This window comes from Hyla sarda, chromosome 6 (assembly GCF_029499605.1).
Source record: "Hyla sarda isolate aHylSar1 chromosome 6, aHylSar1.hap1, whole genome shotgun sequence".
Lineage (NCBI taxonomy): Eukaryota > Metazoa > Chordata > Amphibia > Anura > Hylidae > Hyla > Hyla sarda.
Window position 1 is genome coordinate 305,558,656 of NC_079194.1, and position 16,484 is coordinate 305,575,139.

The following is a 16,484-nucleotide window of genomic DNA, read 5'->3' on the forward strand; positions in this document are numbered from 1 at the left end:
GAGCCGCACACAACTCTTCCCACTCTGTCAAGCCATTGGTCTAAGTCTGAACACTGACCAATCAAAACTTGCCACGTCTCTGCAAACTGTAGACCTCCATATGTTGCTAAACTACAACTCCCAGCATGCCCGGATAGCCGACAGCCACGAGTCTGACCCCCTGTGGATCCAACCATCCAGGGGACAGATTCTCTTTTAATAAAGGTGACATCCAGGAATAGAAAAATAAACTAAGCTAATTTCTTCAGATAACAGCGCCACCCCTGTACTGAGGCTGTGTGTGGTATTACAACTTGACTCCACCCACTACATTTAATACCACATACAATTCACTGACAAGCTGTCCTGGAGTATACGGCTATATCTGCTTACGTATACGGTGGATTAGGCCCGACACATCCCCCGTCACTTACTCGTAGTTCTTCACCAGCTGGTAGAGGCAGAGCAGGATCCCCAGCCAGCAGGCGCTGTTGTCTGACTGCAGGTAGAAGCCGATCTTCTCCACCACGGCGGTCCAGCGGTTCGGGTAGTCGTGTTTGATGATGTGGTGGATGCAGGTGGTGAGCTGGACCCTGCGACAGAGAATAGCGCACTAAACGTACAGGCAGCGGATATACCAGAGCGCACGCGCACTACATATACACACACATACAGTGATCCCTCAACTTACAATGGCCTCAACATACAGTAGTTTCAACATACAATTTCTTTTTCTGGACCATCATAACTTGAAACCAGACTCAACATACAATGTACAGAGAGTCCGGATATGTGATACCTGTCACAACTGGAGGAACTGACCAATCAGAATGGGCATTTTACTGGTAAATCACCTCTATTACTGAAGTGTATGCACTGACTGGTGTCTGGTAGCGCCCCCTACAGCACAGGGTAGTATTACCTGTTCTGTACTCTTTACCTGTATTACTGAAGTGTATGCACTGACTGGTGTCTGGTAGCGCCCCCTACAGTACAGGGAGGTATTACATGTTCTGTACTCTTTACCTGTATTACTGAAGTGTATGTACTGACTGGTGTCTGGTAGCGCCCCCTACAGCACAGGGTAGTATTACCTGTTCTGTACTCTTTACCTGTATTACTGAAGTGTATGCACTGACTGGTGTCTGGTAGCGCCCCCTACAGTACAGGGAGGTATTACATGTTCTGTACTCTTTACCTGTATTACTGAAGTGTATGTACTGACTGGTGTCTGGTAGCGCCCCCTACAGCACAGGGAGGTATTACATGTTCTGTACTCCTTACCTGTGCCAGGGTTAGCTGCTCCTTTGGACACCAAGTAAGGGCGGCTCCATTTTGGACACTGTGTGTACTGTATAGGACCCTGAAGAAGCTCCTGTCCTCTATATAAACCATTGTTTCCCAACCAGGGTGCCTCCAGCTGTTGCAAAACTACAACTACCAGCATGCCCGGACAGCCTTTGGCTGTCCGGGCATGCTGGGAGTTGTAGTTTTGCAACAGCTGGAGGCACCCTGGTTGGGAAACACTGAAAGACAGTGATTACAGCTCCCAGGAGATCTTTCTTTATATGTAAGGATTTGCTTTATCTATATTAGTTATCTACTTATTTTTCTTTAATCCTCACTTTTTCCTATTTTTGGATGACATTTTGGTGGCTTCAGAACCAATTACCAGGTTTCCATAGAGTTCTGGTCTCAACATACAATGGTCTCAACATACAATCGTCGTCCTGGAACCAATTAATATTGTAACTTGAGGGACCACTATGTATACACACACACAATTATTAAAAAGACAGGTTACCAGAAAGCAGAGCATTGTGGGGGACTCATGACTTCCAGCTCTGCTCTTAGGTCACATGACTGAGGAGAACTTAAAAGGGGAACTCCGCCCCTAGACATCTTATCCTCTATCCTAAGGATGGGGTTAAGACGTCTGATCGCGGGGGTCCCCACCTCGGCTGCGGCACCCCAGACATCCAGTGCACAGACAAACTTTTCTCCGTGCCGCATGACTGGTGATGCGGGGCGGAGGCTCGTGACGTCACGGCCACACCCCCTCAATGCAAGTCTACAAGAGGGGGCGCGGTCATGACGTCACGAGCCTCCGGCACTGCACCCAACGCTCTAAACAAACACTGGGTGCAGGAGGGAGATTGGGGGGTCCCCCGCGATCAGACAACTTATCCCCTGTGCTTTGGATAGGGTATAAGATGTCTAGAGGTGGAGTACCCCTTTAAAGGAAAAATCCAGAAAAAGTGAACTCATCCTCTATTCACAGGAAAAGTAGCTGATCGGGACCCCGCAATCTCTGGAACGGGCCCTGGGTCTCAGTAAAGACACGTGGAAGACGACACGCACTCCATTTGTTTAACTAGGAGCACCAAAGAGACCCGAGGCCGGCGCCAAAGAGACCCGAGGCCAGCGCCAAAGAGACCCGAGGCCGGCGCCAAAGAGACCCGAGGCCGGCGCCAAAGAGACCCGAGGCCGGCGCCAAAGAGACCCGAGGCCAGCGCCAAAGAGACCCGAGGCCAGCGCCAAAGAGACCCGAGGCCAGGGCTCCAATAGAAATGAATGGAGCGCGTGCAGTCTACCGCACATTGTCGTGAGAGCCAGGTCTCGTTCTGGAGATCGCAAGGGGGGGGGGGTCCCAGAGGTCGGACCCCCGGCGATCAGCTACGTGTCCCCTAAGATAATTTTCGCTTGTGTCCTTTAAATGCATTGTAAGGCAGAGTTCACACTAGAACAACACGGATGCAGTTCCAACATCTGCATTACAGCCCCGAACTGGGGTCACATGACCTGGGACTGACAGCCATCTATTGGGGCGGGGGGGGGGGTTGGGTCAGTCTTATGGTTTGGGCCAGGACTGGCCGACTAGTTTGAACACAGCCTTCGGTGGGAATTAAGATCAGGAGAAGAAAGTGGACTCTAATAAAATTTAAGATTTCCATTCACTGACAGCAAACAGAAGAATAAAAGACTGTATTAAAAAAAGAATCTCCTTTTACAAGACCTCTGCTTGCTGGGAACTTAATGGAGGGAGGGTTTTTGATTCCCTGCACCAGCTCTGTCTTTGTACTTATTTGTTTGTTACAATGTGTCAGCGTAGCCTAAAGCGATCAGTTCTCCTTCACTGACAGCAAGCAGAGGAATGATGAGAAATTGAAAGAAAGTGACTGATCTCCCTGTGATTTGGGGGGAGGGCCGCCGCCGGGGACGAGGGTCTCACCTGATCAGCTCCGGGGACTGGATAATGGCCTCCACGATGTTCTCCCGGATGCAGTGCCGGTCCTCCTCGGGGATAGTGTGAGTGGGCACTTCACCGGGGGTCACCTCACGGTCCGGCCAATACTGAGTGATCATGTTCTTCAGATAGATCACACCTGTGTGGGGAAGGAGGCTTTCAAGTTATCAGCTCCTGGGAAAGCTGGGTGCAAAACTACAACTCTCAGCATGCCTGGAAAGCCAACGGCTGTCCAGGCATGCTGGGAGTTGTAGTTTTGCAACAGCTGCAGGCACATTGGTCAGATACTGGTCTGTGTCCATAGAACTGGATATTCCGGAACCTCCGACGATCTGGCACCAGGTCCCCAGTAAAAAAAATTCCCTCAATATCTGAGGACACTAAAGGGTTAACCCCCGAGCCGTTTCACCAGCGCCTGTACGGGTAAACACGGCCGGGCGCGCGCACTCACCCGCTTGTCGTACTGGTAGATCCAGTTGCTCGGACATTGTGATCTGCAGGAGGGTTGACACGAAGTTCACAGACTTGTGCGCCTGGAGGGGGGGGAAACGGAAACGGTGAATAAAACTGATACATTGTAACAAACCATATGACCTGTGCTGCTCACACACTATACTGATACACTGTAACAAACCATATGACCTGTGCTGCTCACACTATACTGATACACTGTAACAAACCATATGATCTGTGCTGCTCACACACTATACTGATACACTGTAACAAACCATATGATCTGTACTGCTCACACACTATACTGATACACTGTAACAAACCATATGATCTGTGCTGCTCACACTATACTGACACTGTAACAAACCATATGATCTGTGCTGCTCACACACTATACTGATACACTGTAACAAACCATATGACCTGTGCTGCTCACACACTATACTGATACACTGTAACAAACCATATGACCTGTGCTGCTCACACTATACTGATACACTGTAACAAACCATATGATCTGTGCTGCTCACACACTATACTGATACATTGTAACAAACCATATGACCTGTGCTGCTCACACACTATACTGATACACTGTAACAAACCATATGACCTGTGCTGCTCACACTATACTGATACACTGTAACAAACCATATGATCTGTGCTGCTCACACACTATACTGATACACTGTAACAAACCATATGATCTGTACTGCTCACACACTATACTGATACACTGTAACAAACCATATGATCTGTGCTGCTCACACTATACTGACACTGTAACAAACCATATGATCTGTGCTGCTCACACACTATACTGATACACTGTAACAAACCATATGATCTGTACTGCTCACACACTATACTGATACACTGTAACAAACCATATGATCTGTGCTGCTCACACACTATACTGATACACTGTAACAAACCATATGATCTGTGCTGCTCACTCACTATACTGATACATTGTAACAAACCATATGACCTGTGCTGCTCACACTATACTGATACACTGTAACAAACCATATGATCTGTGCTGCTCACACACTATACTGACACACTGTAACAAACCATATGATCTGTACTGCTCACACACTACACTGATACACTGTAACAAACCATATGATCTGTGCTGCTCACACACTATACTGACACACTGTAACAAACCATATGATCTGTGCTGCTCACACTATACTGATACACTGTAACAAACCATATGATCTGTGCTGCTCACACACTATACTGATACATTGTAACAAACCATATGATCTGTACTGCTCACACTATACTGATACACTGTAACAAACCATATGACCTGTGCTGCTCACACACTATACTGACACACTGTAACAAACCATATGACCTGTGCTGCTCCCACTATACTGATACATTGTAACAAACCATATGACCTGTGCTGCTCACACACTATACTGATACACTGTAACAAACCATATGATCTGTGCTGCTCACACTATACTGATACACTGTAACAAACCATAGGATCTGTGCTGCTCACACACTATACTGATACACTGTAACAAACCATATGACCTGTGCTGCTCACACACTATACTGATACACTGTAACAAACCATATGATCTGTGCTGCCTACACACTATACTGATACACTGTAACAAACCATATGATCTGTGCTGCTCACACACTATACTGATACATTGTAACAAACCATATGACCTGTGCTGCTCACACACTATACTGATACACTGTAACAAACCATATGATCTGTGCTGCTCACACTATACTGATACACTGTAACAAACCATAGGATCTGTGCTGCTCACACACTATACTGATACACTGTAACAAACCATATGATCTGTGCTGCTCACACACTATACTGATACATTGTAACAAACCATATGATCTGTGCTGCTCACACACTATACTGATACACTGTAACAAACCATATGATCTGTGCTGCTCACACACTATACTGATACACTGTAACAAACCATATGATCTGTGCTGCTCACACACTATACTGATACATTGTAACAAACCATATGACCTGTGCTGCTCACACACTATACTGATACACTGTAACAAACCATATGACCTGTGCTGCTCACACACTATACTGATACACTGTAACAAACCATATGACCTGTACTGCTCACACACTACACTGATACACTGTAACAAACCATATGATCTGTGCTGCTCACACACTATACTGATACACTGTAACAAACCATATGATCTGTGCTGCTCACACATACTGACACACTGTAACAAACCATATGATCTGTGCTGCTCACACTATACTGATACACTGTAACAAACCATATGATCTGTGCTGCTCACACACTATACTGATACATTGTAACAAACCATATGACCTGTGCTGCTCACACACTATACTGATACACTGTAACAAACCATATGATCTGTGCTGCTCACACTATACTGATACACTGTAACAAACCATAGGATCTGTGCTGCTCACACACTATACTGATACACTGTAACAAACCATATGACCTGTGCTGCTCACACACTATACTGATACATTGTAACAAACCATATGATCTGTGCTGCTCACACACTACACTGATACACTGTAACAAACCATATGACCTGTGCTGCTCACACACTATACTGATACACTGTAACAAACCATATGATCTGTGCTGCTCACACACTATACTGATACACTGTAACAAACCATATGACCTGTGCTGCTCACACACTATACTGATACACTGTAACAAACCATATGACCTGTGCTGCTCACACACTATACTGATACACTGTAACAAACCATACGATCTGTGCTGCTCACACACTATACTGATACACTGTAACAAACCATATGACCTGTACTGCTCACACACTACACTGATACACTGTAACAAACCATATGATCTGTGCTGCTCACACACTATACTGACACACTGTAACAAACCATATGATCTGTACTGCTCACACACTACACTGATACACTGTAACAAACCATATGATCTGTGCTGCTCACACACTATACTGATACATTGTAACAAACCATATGACCTGTGCTGCTCACACACTATACTGATACATTGTAACAAACCATATGACCTGTGCTGCTCACACTTTACTGATACACTGTAACAAACCATATGACCTGTGCTGCTCACACACTATACTGATACACTGTAACAAACCATATGATGTGTGCTGCTCACACTATACTGATACACTGTAACAAACCATATGATCTGTGCTGCTCACACACTATACTGATACACTGTAACAAACCATATGACCTGTGCTGCTCACACACTATACTGACACACTGTAACAAACCATATGACCTGTGCTGCTCACACACTATACTGATACACTGTAACAAACCATATGACCTGTGCTGCTCACACACTATACTGATACACTGTAACAAACCATATGACCTGTACTGCTCACACTATACTGATACACTGTAACAAACCATATGACCTGTGCTGCTCACACACTATACTGATACATTGTAACAAACCATATGATCTGTGCTGCTCACACACTATACTGATACACTGTAACAAACCATATGATCTGTGCTGCTCACACACTATACTGATACACTGTAACAAACCATATGATCTGTGCTGCTCACACTATACTGATACACTGTAACAAACCATATGACCTGTGCTGCTCACACACTATACTGATACACTGTAACAAACCATAGGATCTGTGCTGCTCACACTATACTGATACACTGTAACAAACCATATGATCTGTGCTGCTCACACACTATACTGATACACTGTAACAAACCATATGATCTGTGCTGCTCACACACTATACTGATACACTGTAACAAACCATATGACCTGTGCTGCTCACACACTATACTGATACACTGTAACAAACCATATGATCTGTACTACTCACACTATACTGATACACTGTAACAAACCATATGACCTGTGCTGCTCCCACTATACTGATACACTGTAACAAACCATATGACCTGTGCTGCTCCCACTATACTGATACACTGTAACAAACCATATGACCTGTACTGCTCACACACTATACTGATACACTGTAACAAACCATATGATCTGTGCTGCTCACACACTATACTGATACATTGTAACAAACCATAGGATCTGTGCTGCTCACACTACACTGATACACTGTAACAAACCATAGGATCTGTGCTGCTCACACACTATACTGATACACTGTAACAAACCATATGACCTGTGCTGCTCCCACTATACTGATACACTGTAACAAACCATATGACCTGTGCTGCTCCCACTATACTGATACACTGTAACAAACCATATGATCTGTGCTGCTCACACTATACTGATACACTGTAACAAACCATAGGATCTGTGCTGCTCACACACTATACTGATACACTGTAACAAACCATACGATCTGTACTGCTCACACACTATACTGATACACTGTAACAAACCATATGATCTGTGCTGCTCACACACTATACTGACACACTGTAACAAACCATATGATCTGTGCTGCTCCCACTATACTGATACACTGTAACAAACCATATGACCTGTGCTGCTCACACACTACACTGATACACTGTAACAAACCATATGACCTGTGCTGCTCACACACTATACTGATACATTGTAACAAACCATATGACCTGTGCTGCTCACACACTACTGATACACTGTAACAAACCATATGATCTGTGCTGCTCACACACTATACTGATACATTGTAACAAACCATACGATCTGTGCTGCTCACACTACACTGATACACTGTAACAAACCATAGGATCTGTGCTGCTCACACACTATACTGATACACTGTAACAAACCATATGATCTGTACTACTCAAACACTATACTGATACACTGTAACAAACCATATGATCTGTGCTGCTCACACTATACTGATACACTGTAACAAACCATAGGATCTGTGCTGCTCACACACTATACTGATACACTGTAACAAACCATATGATCTGTGCTGCTCACACACTATACTGATACACTGTAACAAACCATATGACCTGTGCTGCTCACACACTATACTGATACACTGTAACAAACCATATGACCTGTGCTGCTCACACACTATACTGATACACTGTAACAAACCATATGACCTGTGCTGCTCCCACTATACTGATACACTGTAACAAACCATATGACCTGTGCTGCTCCCACTATACTGATACACTGTAACAAACCATATGACCTGTGCTGCTCCCACTATACTGATACACTGTAACAAACCATATGACCTGTGCTGCTCACACACTACACTGATACACTGTAACAAACCATATGACCTGTGCTGCTCACACACTATACTGATACATTGTAACAAACCATATGATCTGTGCTGCTCACACTATACTGACACACTGTAACAAACCATATGACCTGTGCTGCTCACACACTACTGATACACTGTAACAAACCATATGATCTGTGCTGCTCACACACTATACTGATACACTGTAACAACCCATATGATCTGTGCTGCTCACACACTATACTTATACACTGTAACAAACCATGAGGATTCTGCTGCTCTAAAACGATATTTCTTTTAGTCTAAAAAATGTAGATCGCTTTTGAGCAGCACAGATCTCATGGTTTGTTACAGTGTCTCAGTATAGATCATAAGCAGCACAGATCTCATGGTTTGTTACAGTGCGTCAGTGTAGTCTGTAAACTGCACATACATTGTGGTTTTTACAGTGTGTCAGTATAGATTGATTGGGAGCTGCACAGCTCTTAAGGTTTGTTACAGTGTCTCAGTATAGATCATGAGCTGCACAGATCTCATGGTTTGTTACAGTGACTCAGTATAGATCATGAGCTGTACAGATCTCATGGTTTGTTACAGTGTGTCAGTATAGATCATGAGCTGCACAGATCTTAAGGTTTGTTACAGTGTGTCAGTATAGATCATGAGCTGCACAGCTCTTAAGGTTTGTTACATTGTGTCAGTATAGATTGATTGGAGCTGTACAGATCTCATGGTTTGTTACAGTGTGTCAGTAGAGTCCGTAAGCTGCACAGGTTGGTTACAATGTATCAATGTAGACTATGATCTACACACAGCGGAAGCACAAACGTCTTGTGGTTCGTTACAGTGTATTAGTGCAGATTCTACGCAGAAGAACAAGTCCCTTATAGTTTGTTACAATGTATCAGTACAGATCTTCGTGAGCTACAGTATCATTATACTTTGGCGATTCACTAGATCTCATGGGTTATAGATCACATCTCATGATATTATATTTTAGAATCCTCCCCGGTCACGGCCCCCGTCATAATAAACCACCGCCCCTCCCCCAGACTTTATTTTTTTTTCGTTTTCCCTGTACTTTCTGGTCGGTCTCAGTCAGATTCACAGACAGGGAAGGGGCGTTCCCCAGCAGGCGTGACATCATCTGAAGCCATACAGGGGAGAACTTCCTCCCTCACTCTGCTGCACACAGCCCAGAGCAGTTCAATGTGAGATGAGCTATGATTGTCTAAGGCTGCACACACCTCCCTCAGCATTTCCTGATTTAGGATTTCTGCCAGACCAGCAGCAGTCCAAAGTCTGTGCAAGAGATGAGGGGAAATGTGTTCTGTACAAGTAGGGAGACACCTAGTGGCGGCTTTTTTTAAACACAAATAAAACATAGAAAACAAAGTACAATAAGGAGCGAAATAGCAAAAATTTGAGATTTAATGAGTGCGCCCATCAAAGACAGATCATACCGACACATTGTAACAAACCGTAAAGCACTTGCTCTGCTGCATCTAAACTCACATTGTCTGCACCGATACACTGTAACAAACCCTCAGCTGTGAGCAGGACTAGGTAAACAGAGTTTGTTCCCATTTACAGAGCAGACGTCCTCTTATACCAGTGGTCGCCAAAATGCGGCCCTACAGATGTCACAAAACTACAACTCCCAGCATGCCCGGACAGCCGTTGGCTGTCCGGGCATGCTGGGAGTTGTAGTTTTGAACGGAAGACTTCAGTCTAAAAAGGGTTATCCAGGATTAGAGAAGCAGAACTGATTTCTACCAAAAACAGCGCCACCCCTGTCCTCAGGCTGTGAGTGGTATTACAGCTCCATTCACTTCAATAGAACCATGCTGCATTTCCATACACAACCCTCAGCTGTACGAGCAGGACAGAGTCTGTGTTTTCATTCACTGACAGCAAGCAGCAATCTGGAAATGGTAAGAAACTGAAAGCAAAGTCTGAAAGACAAAGGTGCCCCCCCCCCCCCCTCGGGTTGTCAGTGCATGCTGGGAGTTGTAGTTGGTGATGTGGAGTTTCACTTTCACTCCTCCTCCCCCTCGGGTTGTCAGTGCATGCTGGGAGTTGTAGTTGGTGATGTGGAGTTTCCCTGTCACTCCTCCTCCCCCTCGGGTTGTCCGTGCATGCTGGGAGTTGTAGTTGGTGATGTGGAGTTTCCCTGTCACTCCTCCTCCCCCTCGGGTTGTCAGTGCATGCTGGGAGTTGTAGTTGGTGATGTGGAGTCGGCGGATACAATGGATAAGTGCTGAGCGCTGTATGGATTCTATAGAATGTGCTGAACGCAGGAAAGTGACGGCTGACTGCTCCGCCGGGCCGGCTCTGCTTCATCAGCAGCCGGATGTGAGGACTAATCCCCGCTTCACCGCCACTATGTAATCCCCCCAGATCAGGAGCAGACGAGGAGCTGACACCAGCAAAATGTACCGCAGAACTACAACTCCCAGCATGCCCTGAGCCTCCAGTGCATTACCCCAATGCAACCTAATCCCCAACCTTTGGCCCTCCAGCTGTTGCATAACTACAAGTCCCAGCAGGTCTTGACAGCCTTCAGTTCATCCTCCTCTCTAGCTGTGTTTCCCCACCAGGGTTCCTCCAGCTGTTGCAAAACTACAACTCCCAGCATGACTGTGACCGACAGACCAGCTGCCTGTCTGGGCATGCTGGGAGTTGTAGTTTTGCAACAGCTGGAGGCACCCTGATTGGGAACACAGCTCTAGCTGTGCAGAACTACAACTCCCAGCAGCCGCCCCCCCTGACAGCCAGACTACAACTCCCAGCAAGGCCTTTCTCCTCCCCCCCCACCCCAACAGTCAGACTACAAATCCCAGCAAGGCCGCCCCCCCGACCGCCAGACTACAAATCCCAGCAAGGCCGCCCCCCCCCCCTCAACCGCCAGACTACAAATCCCAGCAAGGCCGCCCCCCGACCGCCAGACTACAACTCCCAGCAAGGCCGCACCCCCCCCCCAACCGCCAGACTACAACTCCCAGCCGGCCTCCCCCCCCCCCCCCCCTTGACGGCCAAACTACAACTCCCAGCAGGGCCCCCCCCACAGCCAGACTCTCCCCGCCCCCCCCCCTCACAACTTCTAAAAAACTTTTTGTCAATTAAGCACCAACAACATCTCTGCTTGCTGTCAGTGAACATGTCACGAAGCTTCTGCAATCCCAGACACTGATGAGGTCAGAGGTCGCGGAGGAGGAGTTCCCCATTATGGCAGTTGCAGCAGTTACACTCCAGCCCCAACAGAAGTGTATGGGGAGGGGAAATGAGTCATGTGGCCTCAACAAACTTTATTTACAACATCCCAGAGAACAAACAGCACAGAGAGAGCGGATCACAGCCGGCGGCGTCACCAGAGGAACAGTCACTGAGTCATCGGCAACAACCACATGGAGGAAGTGACTGATGAGGAAGAGGATCGGGGGAGGGGAACATATGGGAGAACCCCCCCCCCCCCCATAATGACATCACAACTCTGGGAAAATCCTCAAAAGTCATCCAGGACTTAAGGGGGAACTCCCCCTATTCCTTATCTGCAATGACAAATTACAAGAGCAGTGTTTTCCAACCAGGGTGCTAGCAGGTGTTGCAAAACTACAACTCCCAGCATGCCCGGACAGCCAAAGGCTGGGAGTTGCAGTTTTGCAACAGCTGGAGGCACCCTGGTTGGAAAACACTGAACTATACGTGTTGTGGTTGTCAGGGCATGCTGAGAGTTGTAGTGTGGCAATCCCTGGCGGGATGGCATGCTGGGGGATGTAGTCCGGCTGTCAGGGCATGTTAGGAGGCGCCACGCGACCAGAGGAGACGCCGCGCCACGCGACCAGAGGAGACGCCGCGCCACGCGACCAGAGGAGACGCCGCGCCACGCGACCAGAGGAGACGCCGCGCCACGCGACCAGAGGAGACGCCGCGCCACGCGACCAGAGGAGACGCCGCGCCACGCGACCAGAGGAGACGCCGCGCCACGCGACCAGAGGAGGCCATGTTTATAGAGTCGTCTAACAGTGATGGGGGCCCCAACTGTTACAAAACTACAACTACCAGCATGCCCGCACAGCCAAAGGATACAGCTGGAACCAGATATAACATTCCTCCGCTTGTTGTCAGTGAACAGGAACTTACACCCAGAGTGATCTCACAGCTGAGAGTTTGTTACAGTCCACACAACCCTGTGAGCTCAACTCATCCCCGTCCCCCGCTCTGATCATTTGTTACAACGTAGCAGTCAGGGGTCCGAATGTTTAGGATGCAACTGTAACAAAGCCTCAGCTGTGAGAAGTACCAGATTGGACGTCAAGCTGTGAAGATAAACGAGCGCCGGATCCACTAGAACATGTGATGTACCTGTCATGGCGTCCGTCCCGACGCAGAGAGTCGCCTGCCCGTGCCGGCCCGCAACTGCGCAGAGTCGCCTGCCCGTGCCGGCCCGCAACTGCGCAGAGTCGCCTGCCCGTGCCGGCCCGCAACTGCGCAGAGTCGCCTGCCCGTGCCGGCCCGCAACTGCGCAGAGTCGCCTGCCCGTGCCGGCCCGCAACTGCGCAGAGTCGCCTGCCCGTGCCGGCCCGCAACTGCGCAGAGTCGCCTGCCCGTGCCGGCCCGCAACTGCGCAGAGTCGCCTGCCCGTGCCGGCCCGCAACTGCGCAGAGTCGCCTGCCCGTGCCGGCCCGCAACTGCGCAGAGTCGCCTGCCCGTGCCGGCCCGCAACTGCGCAGAGTCGCCTGACCGTGCCGGCCCGCAACTGCGCAGAGTCGCCTGACCGTGCCGGCCCGCAACTGCGCAGAGTCGCCTGACCGTGCCGGCCCGCAACTGCGCAGAGTCGCCTGACCGTGCCGGCCCGCAACTGCGCAGAGTCGCCTGACCGTGCCGGCCCGCAACTGCGCAGAGTCGCCTGACCGTGCCGGCCCGCAACTGCGCAGAGTCGCCTGACCGTGCCGGCCCGCAACTGCGCAGAGTCGCCTGATCGTGCCGGCCCGCAACTGCGCAGAGTCGCCTGACCGTGCCGGCCCGCAACTACGCAGAGTCGTCTGACCGTCCCGGCCCGCAACTACGCAGAGTCGTCTGACCGTCCCGGCCCGCAACTGCGCAGAGTCGCCTGACCGTGCCGGCCCGCAACTGCGCAGAGTCGCCTGACCGTGCCGGCCCGCAACTGCGCAGAGTCGCCTGATCGTGCCGGCCCGCAACTGCGCAGAGTCGCCTGACCGTGCCGGCCCGCAACTACGCAGAGTCGTCTGACCGTCCCGGCTCGCAACTACGCAGAGTCGTCTGACCGTGCCGGCCCGCAACTGCGCAGAGTCGCCTGACCGTGCCGGCCCGCAACTGCGCAGAGTCGCCTGACCGTGCCGGCCCGCAACTGCGCAGAGTCGCCTGATCGTGCCGGCCCGCAACTGCGCAGAGTCGCCTGACCGTGCCGGCCCGCAACTACGCAGAGTCGTCTGACCGTCCCGGCCCGCCCACAGACGTCACATGACAGAGGTGCGGATGGACACATACAATGCAGTAATAAATCCTGATTACCGCAGCCCTTTAAAGGGGTACTCCGGTGGCAAACTTAACGAACTGGTGCCAGAAAGAAACAGATTTATAAATTACTTTTATAAAAAAAAAAAAAAATCTTAATCCTTCCAGTACTTTTTAGCAGCTGTATGCTACAGAGGAAGTTCTTTTCTTTTTTAATCTTTTTGTCTTGTCCACAGTGTTCTCTGCTGACACCTCTGTCCATGTCAGGAACTGTTCAGAGCAGGAGAGGTTTGCAATGGGGATGTTCTCCTGCTCTGGACAGTTCCTGATACGGACAGAGGTGTCAGCAGAGAACACTGTGGACAAGACAAAAAAGAAAAAAAAAAGAATTTCCTCTCTAGCATACAGCTGCTAATAAGTACTGGAAGGACAATTTTTTTTAATAGAAGTAATTTACAAATATGTTAACTTTCTGGCCCCAGTTGATTTAAATAAATAAAATGTTTTTCCACCGGAGTGCCCCTTTAAGAAGTTTTACCATTTTATTATTTTTCCAAAATGTGAGATTTTTTTTGAGGGGAAACGTCTCAGAACAGTGGAGACACGTGACAGGACGGGGCCCCTGGACGAGACAGACCGGCGACAAGACGGGGCCCCGGGAGTTGACACGTGACAGAGCAGTACGGGGCCCCTAGAGTTGACACGTGATAACCCGGCCGGGGCCCGGAGGAGACACGTGACAGCCCGTCCGGGGCCCCGGGAAGAGACAAGTGACAGCCTTGCCGGGTCCCTGGAGTTGACACGTGACAGTGCGGGGCCCCTGAAGGGCGGGGCGTTGTGTGCGGGGCCCCCGGGGCTCTCACCTCGTTGAGCTGTCTCTCGGCCGCCTCCCGCAGGGCCGGGTCCATGGTGCCCCTCAGGGCCTCGATCAGGATGCTGGGGTCCATGTTGTGGCGGTGTCCGGGGCTACAGACGAGATGCGCACATGGAGCCGCACACAGCGCCCGGCGCGAAAGGAAGGAGAGCGCCAAGGCCCCGGATGGATCCGCCCCCTCAGCGCCGCCCACGTCACTTCCGGCCCCTGCCGCTACGCCTCACGGGAGATGTAGTCTGTAGGAAAAATTCAGGAAAAGAGAATCTCCTGCTGCTGCAAGACTGAAACTCATAGCAATGTATCAAATCCTGTGCAGAGAGCGGTGTCGTTGCCCATAGCAGCCAATCAGGTCTCTTTTAAAATGAAAGAAGCGATCTGATTGGTTGATATGAGCAACTGCACCACTCTCTGCAAAGGATTTGATGAATCTCCTCATAGAAACTTGTGCCTCCTCAGCTGCTGCACAAACTACAACCCCCATCATGTGTCTGTATAGACTGGTTACATATGTAGCAAACCCTCCGGACTCTGGAGAGAAATCATTGTTTCCATTCACTGACAGCAACAAGAAGTACAAAGCATTAGAAGATAGAGTGATGGTCCCATCTTATAGTGAGATTCTCTGTTACTCATAGCAACCAATCACAGCTGAGCCCATAGCAACCAATCACAGCTCAGCCCATAGCAACCAATCACAGCTCAGCCCATAGCAACCAATCACAGTTCAGCTCATAACAACTAATTATGGCTCAGCCCATAACAACCAATCACAGTTCAGCCCATAGCAACCAATCACAGCTCAGTCCATAACAACCAATCACAGCTCAGCCCATAGCAACCAATCACAGCTCAGCCCATAGCAACCAATCACAGCTCAGCCCATAACAACCAATCACAGCTCAGCCCATAACAACCAATCACAACTCAGCCCATAGCAACTAATCACAGCTCAGCCCATAGCAACCATCACAGCTCAGCCAATAACAACCAATCACAGCTCAGCCCATAGCAACCAATCACAGCTCAGTCCATAACAACCAATCACAGCTCAGCCCATAGCAACCAATCACAACTCAGCCCATAGCAACCAATCACAGCTCAGCCCATAACAACCAATCACAACTCAGCCCATAGCAACTAATCACAGCTCAGCCCATAGCAACCATCACAGCTCAGCCAATAACA

General features: G+C 48.8%; 2 protein-coding genes across 3 annotated transcripts in view; one reads left to right on the forward strand and one right to left on the reverse strand.

Annotated features, from left to right (window-relative positions):
• The window catches only part of IPO7 (importin 7), a 41,878-nt gene extending 26,257 nt beyond the window's left edge, over positions 1-15,621 (reverse strand). Inside the window, exons 1-4 of one of the 2 annotated variants that reach the window (XM_056528003.1) lie at positions 15,289-15,621; positions 3,678-3,759; positions 3,212-3,365; positions 414-572 (exon numbers count right to left, since the gene is read on the reverse strand). In XM_056528003.1, the coding sequence (XP_056383978.1) occupies positions 414-572; positions 3,212-3,365; positions 3,678-3,759; positions 15,289-15,372 (479 nt within the window). In that variant the 5' untranslated portion in view covers positions 15,373-15,621. Of the gene's footprint in view, positions 1-413; positions 573-3,211; positions 3,366-3,677; positions 3,760-10,723; positions 10,884-15,288 lie in introns of those variants that run through there. The other variant, XM_056528004.1, reaches the window with a different exon arrangement.
• The window catches only part of TMEM41B (transmembrane protein 41B), a 190,174-nt gene that overhangs the window by 128,019 nt on the left and 45,671 nt on the right, over positions 1-16,484 (forward strand). The gene's annotated exons all lie outside the window — the stretch shown is intronic.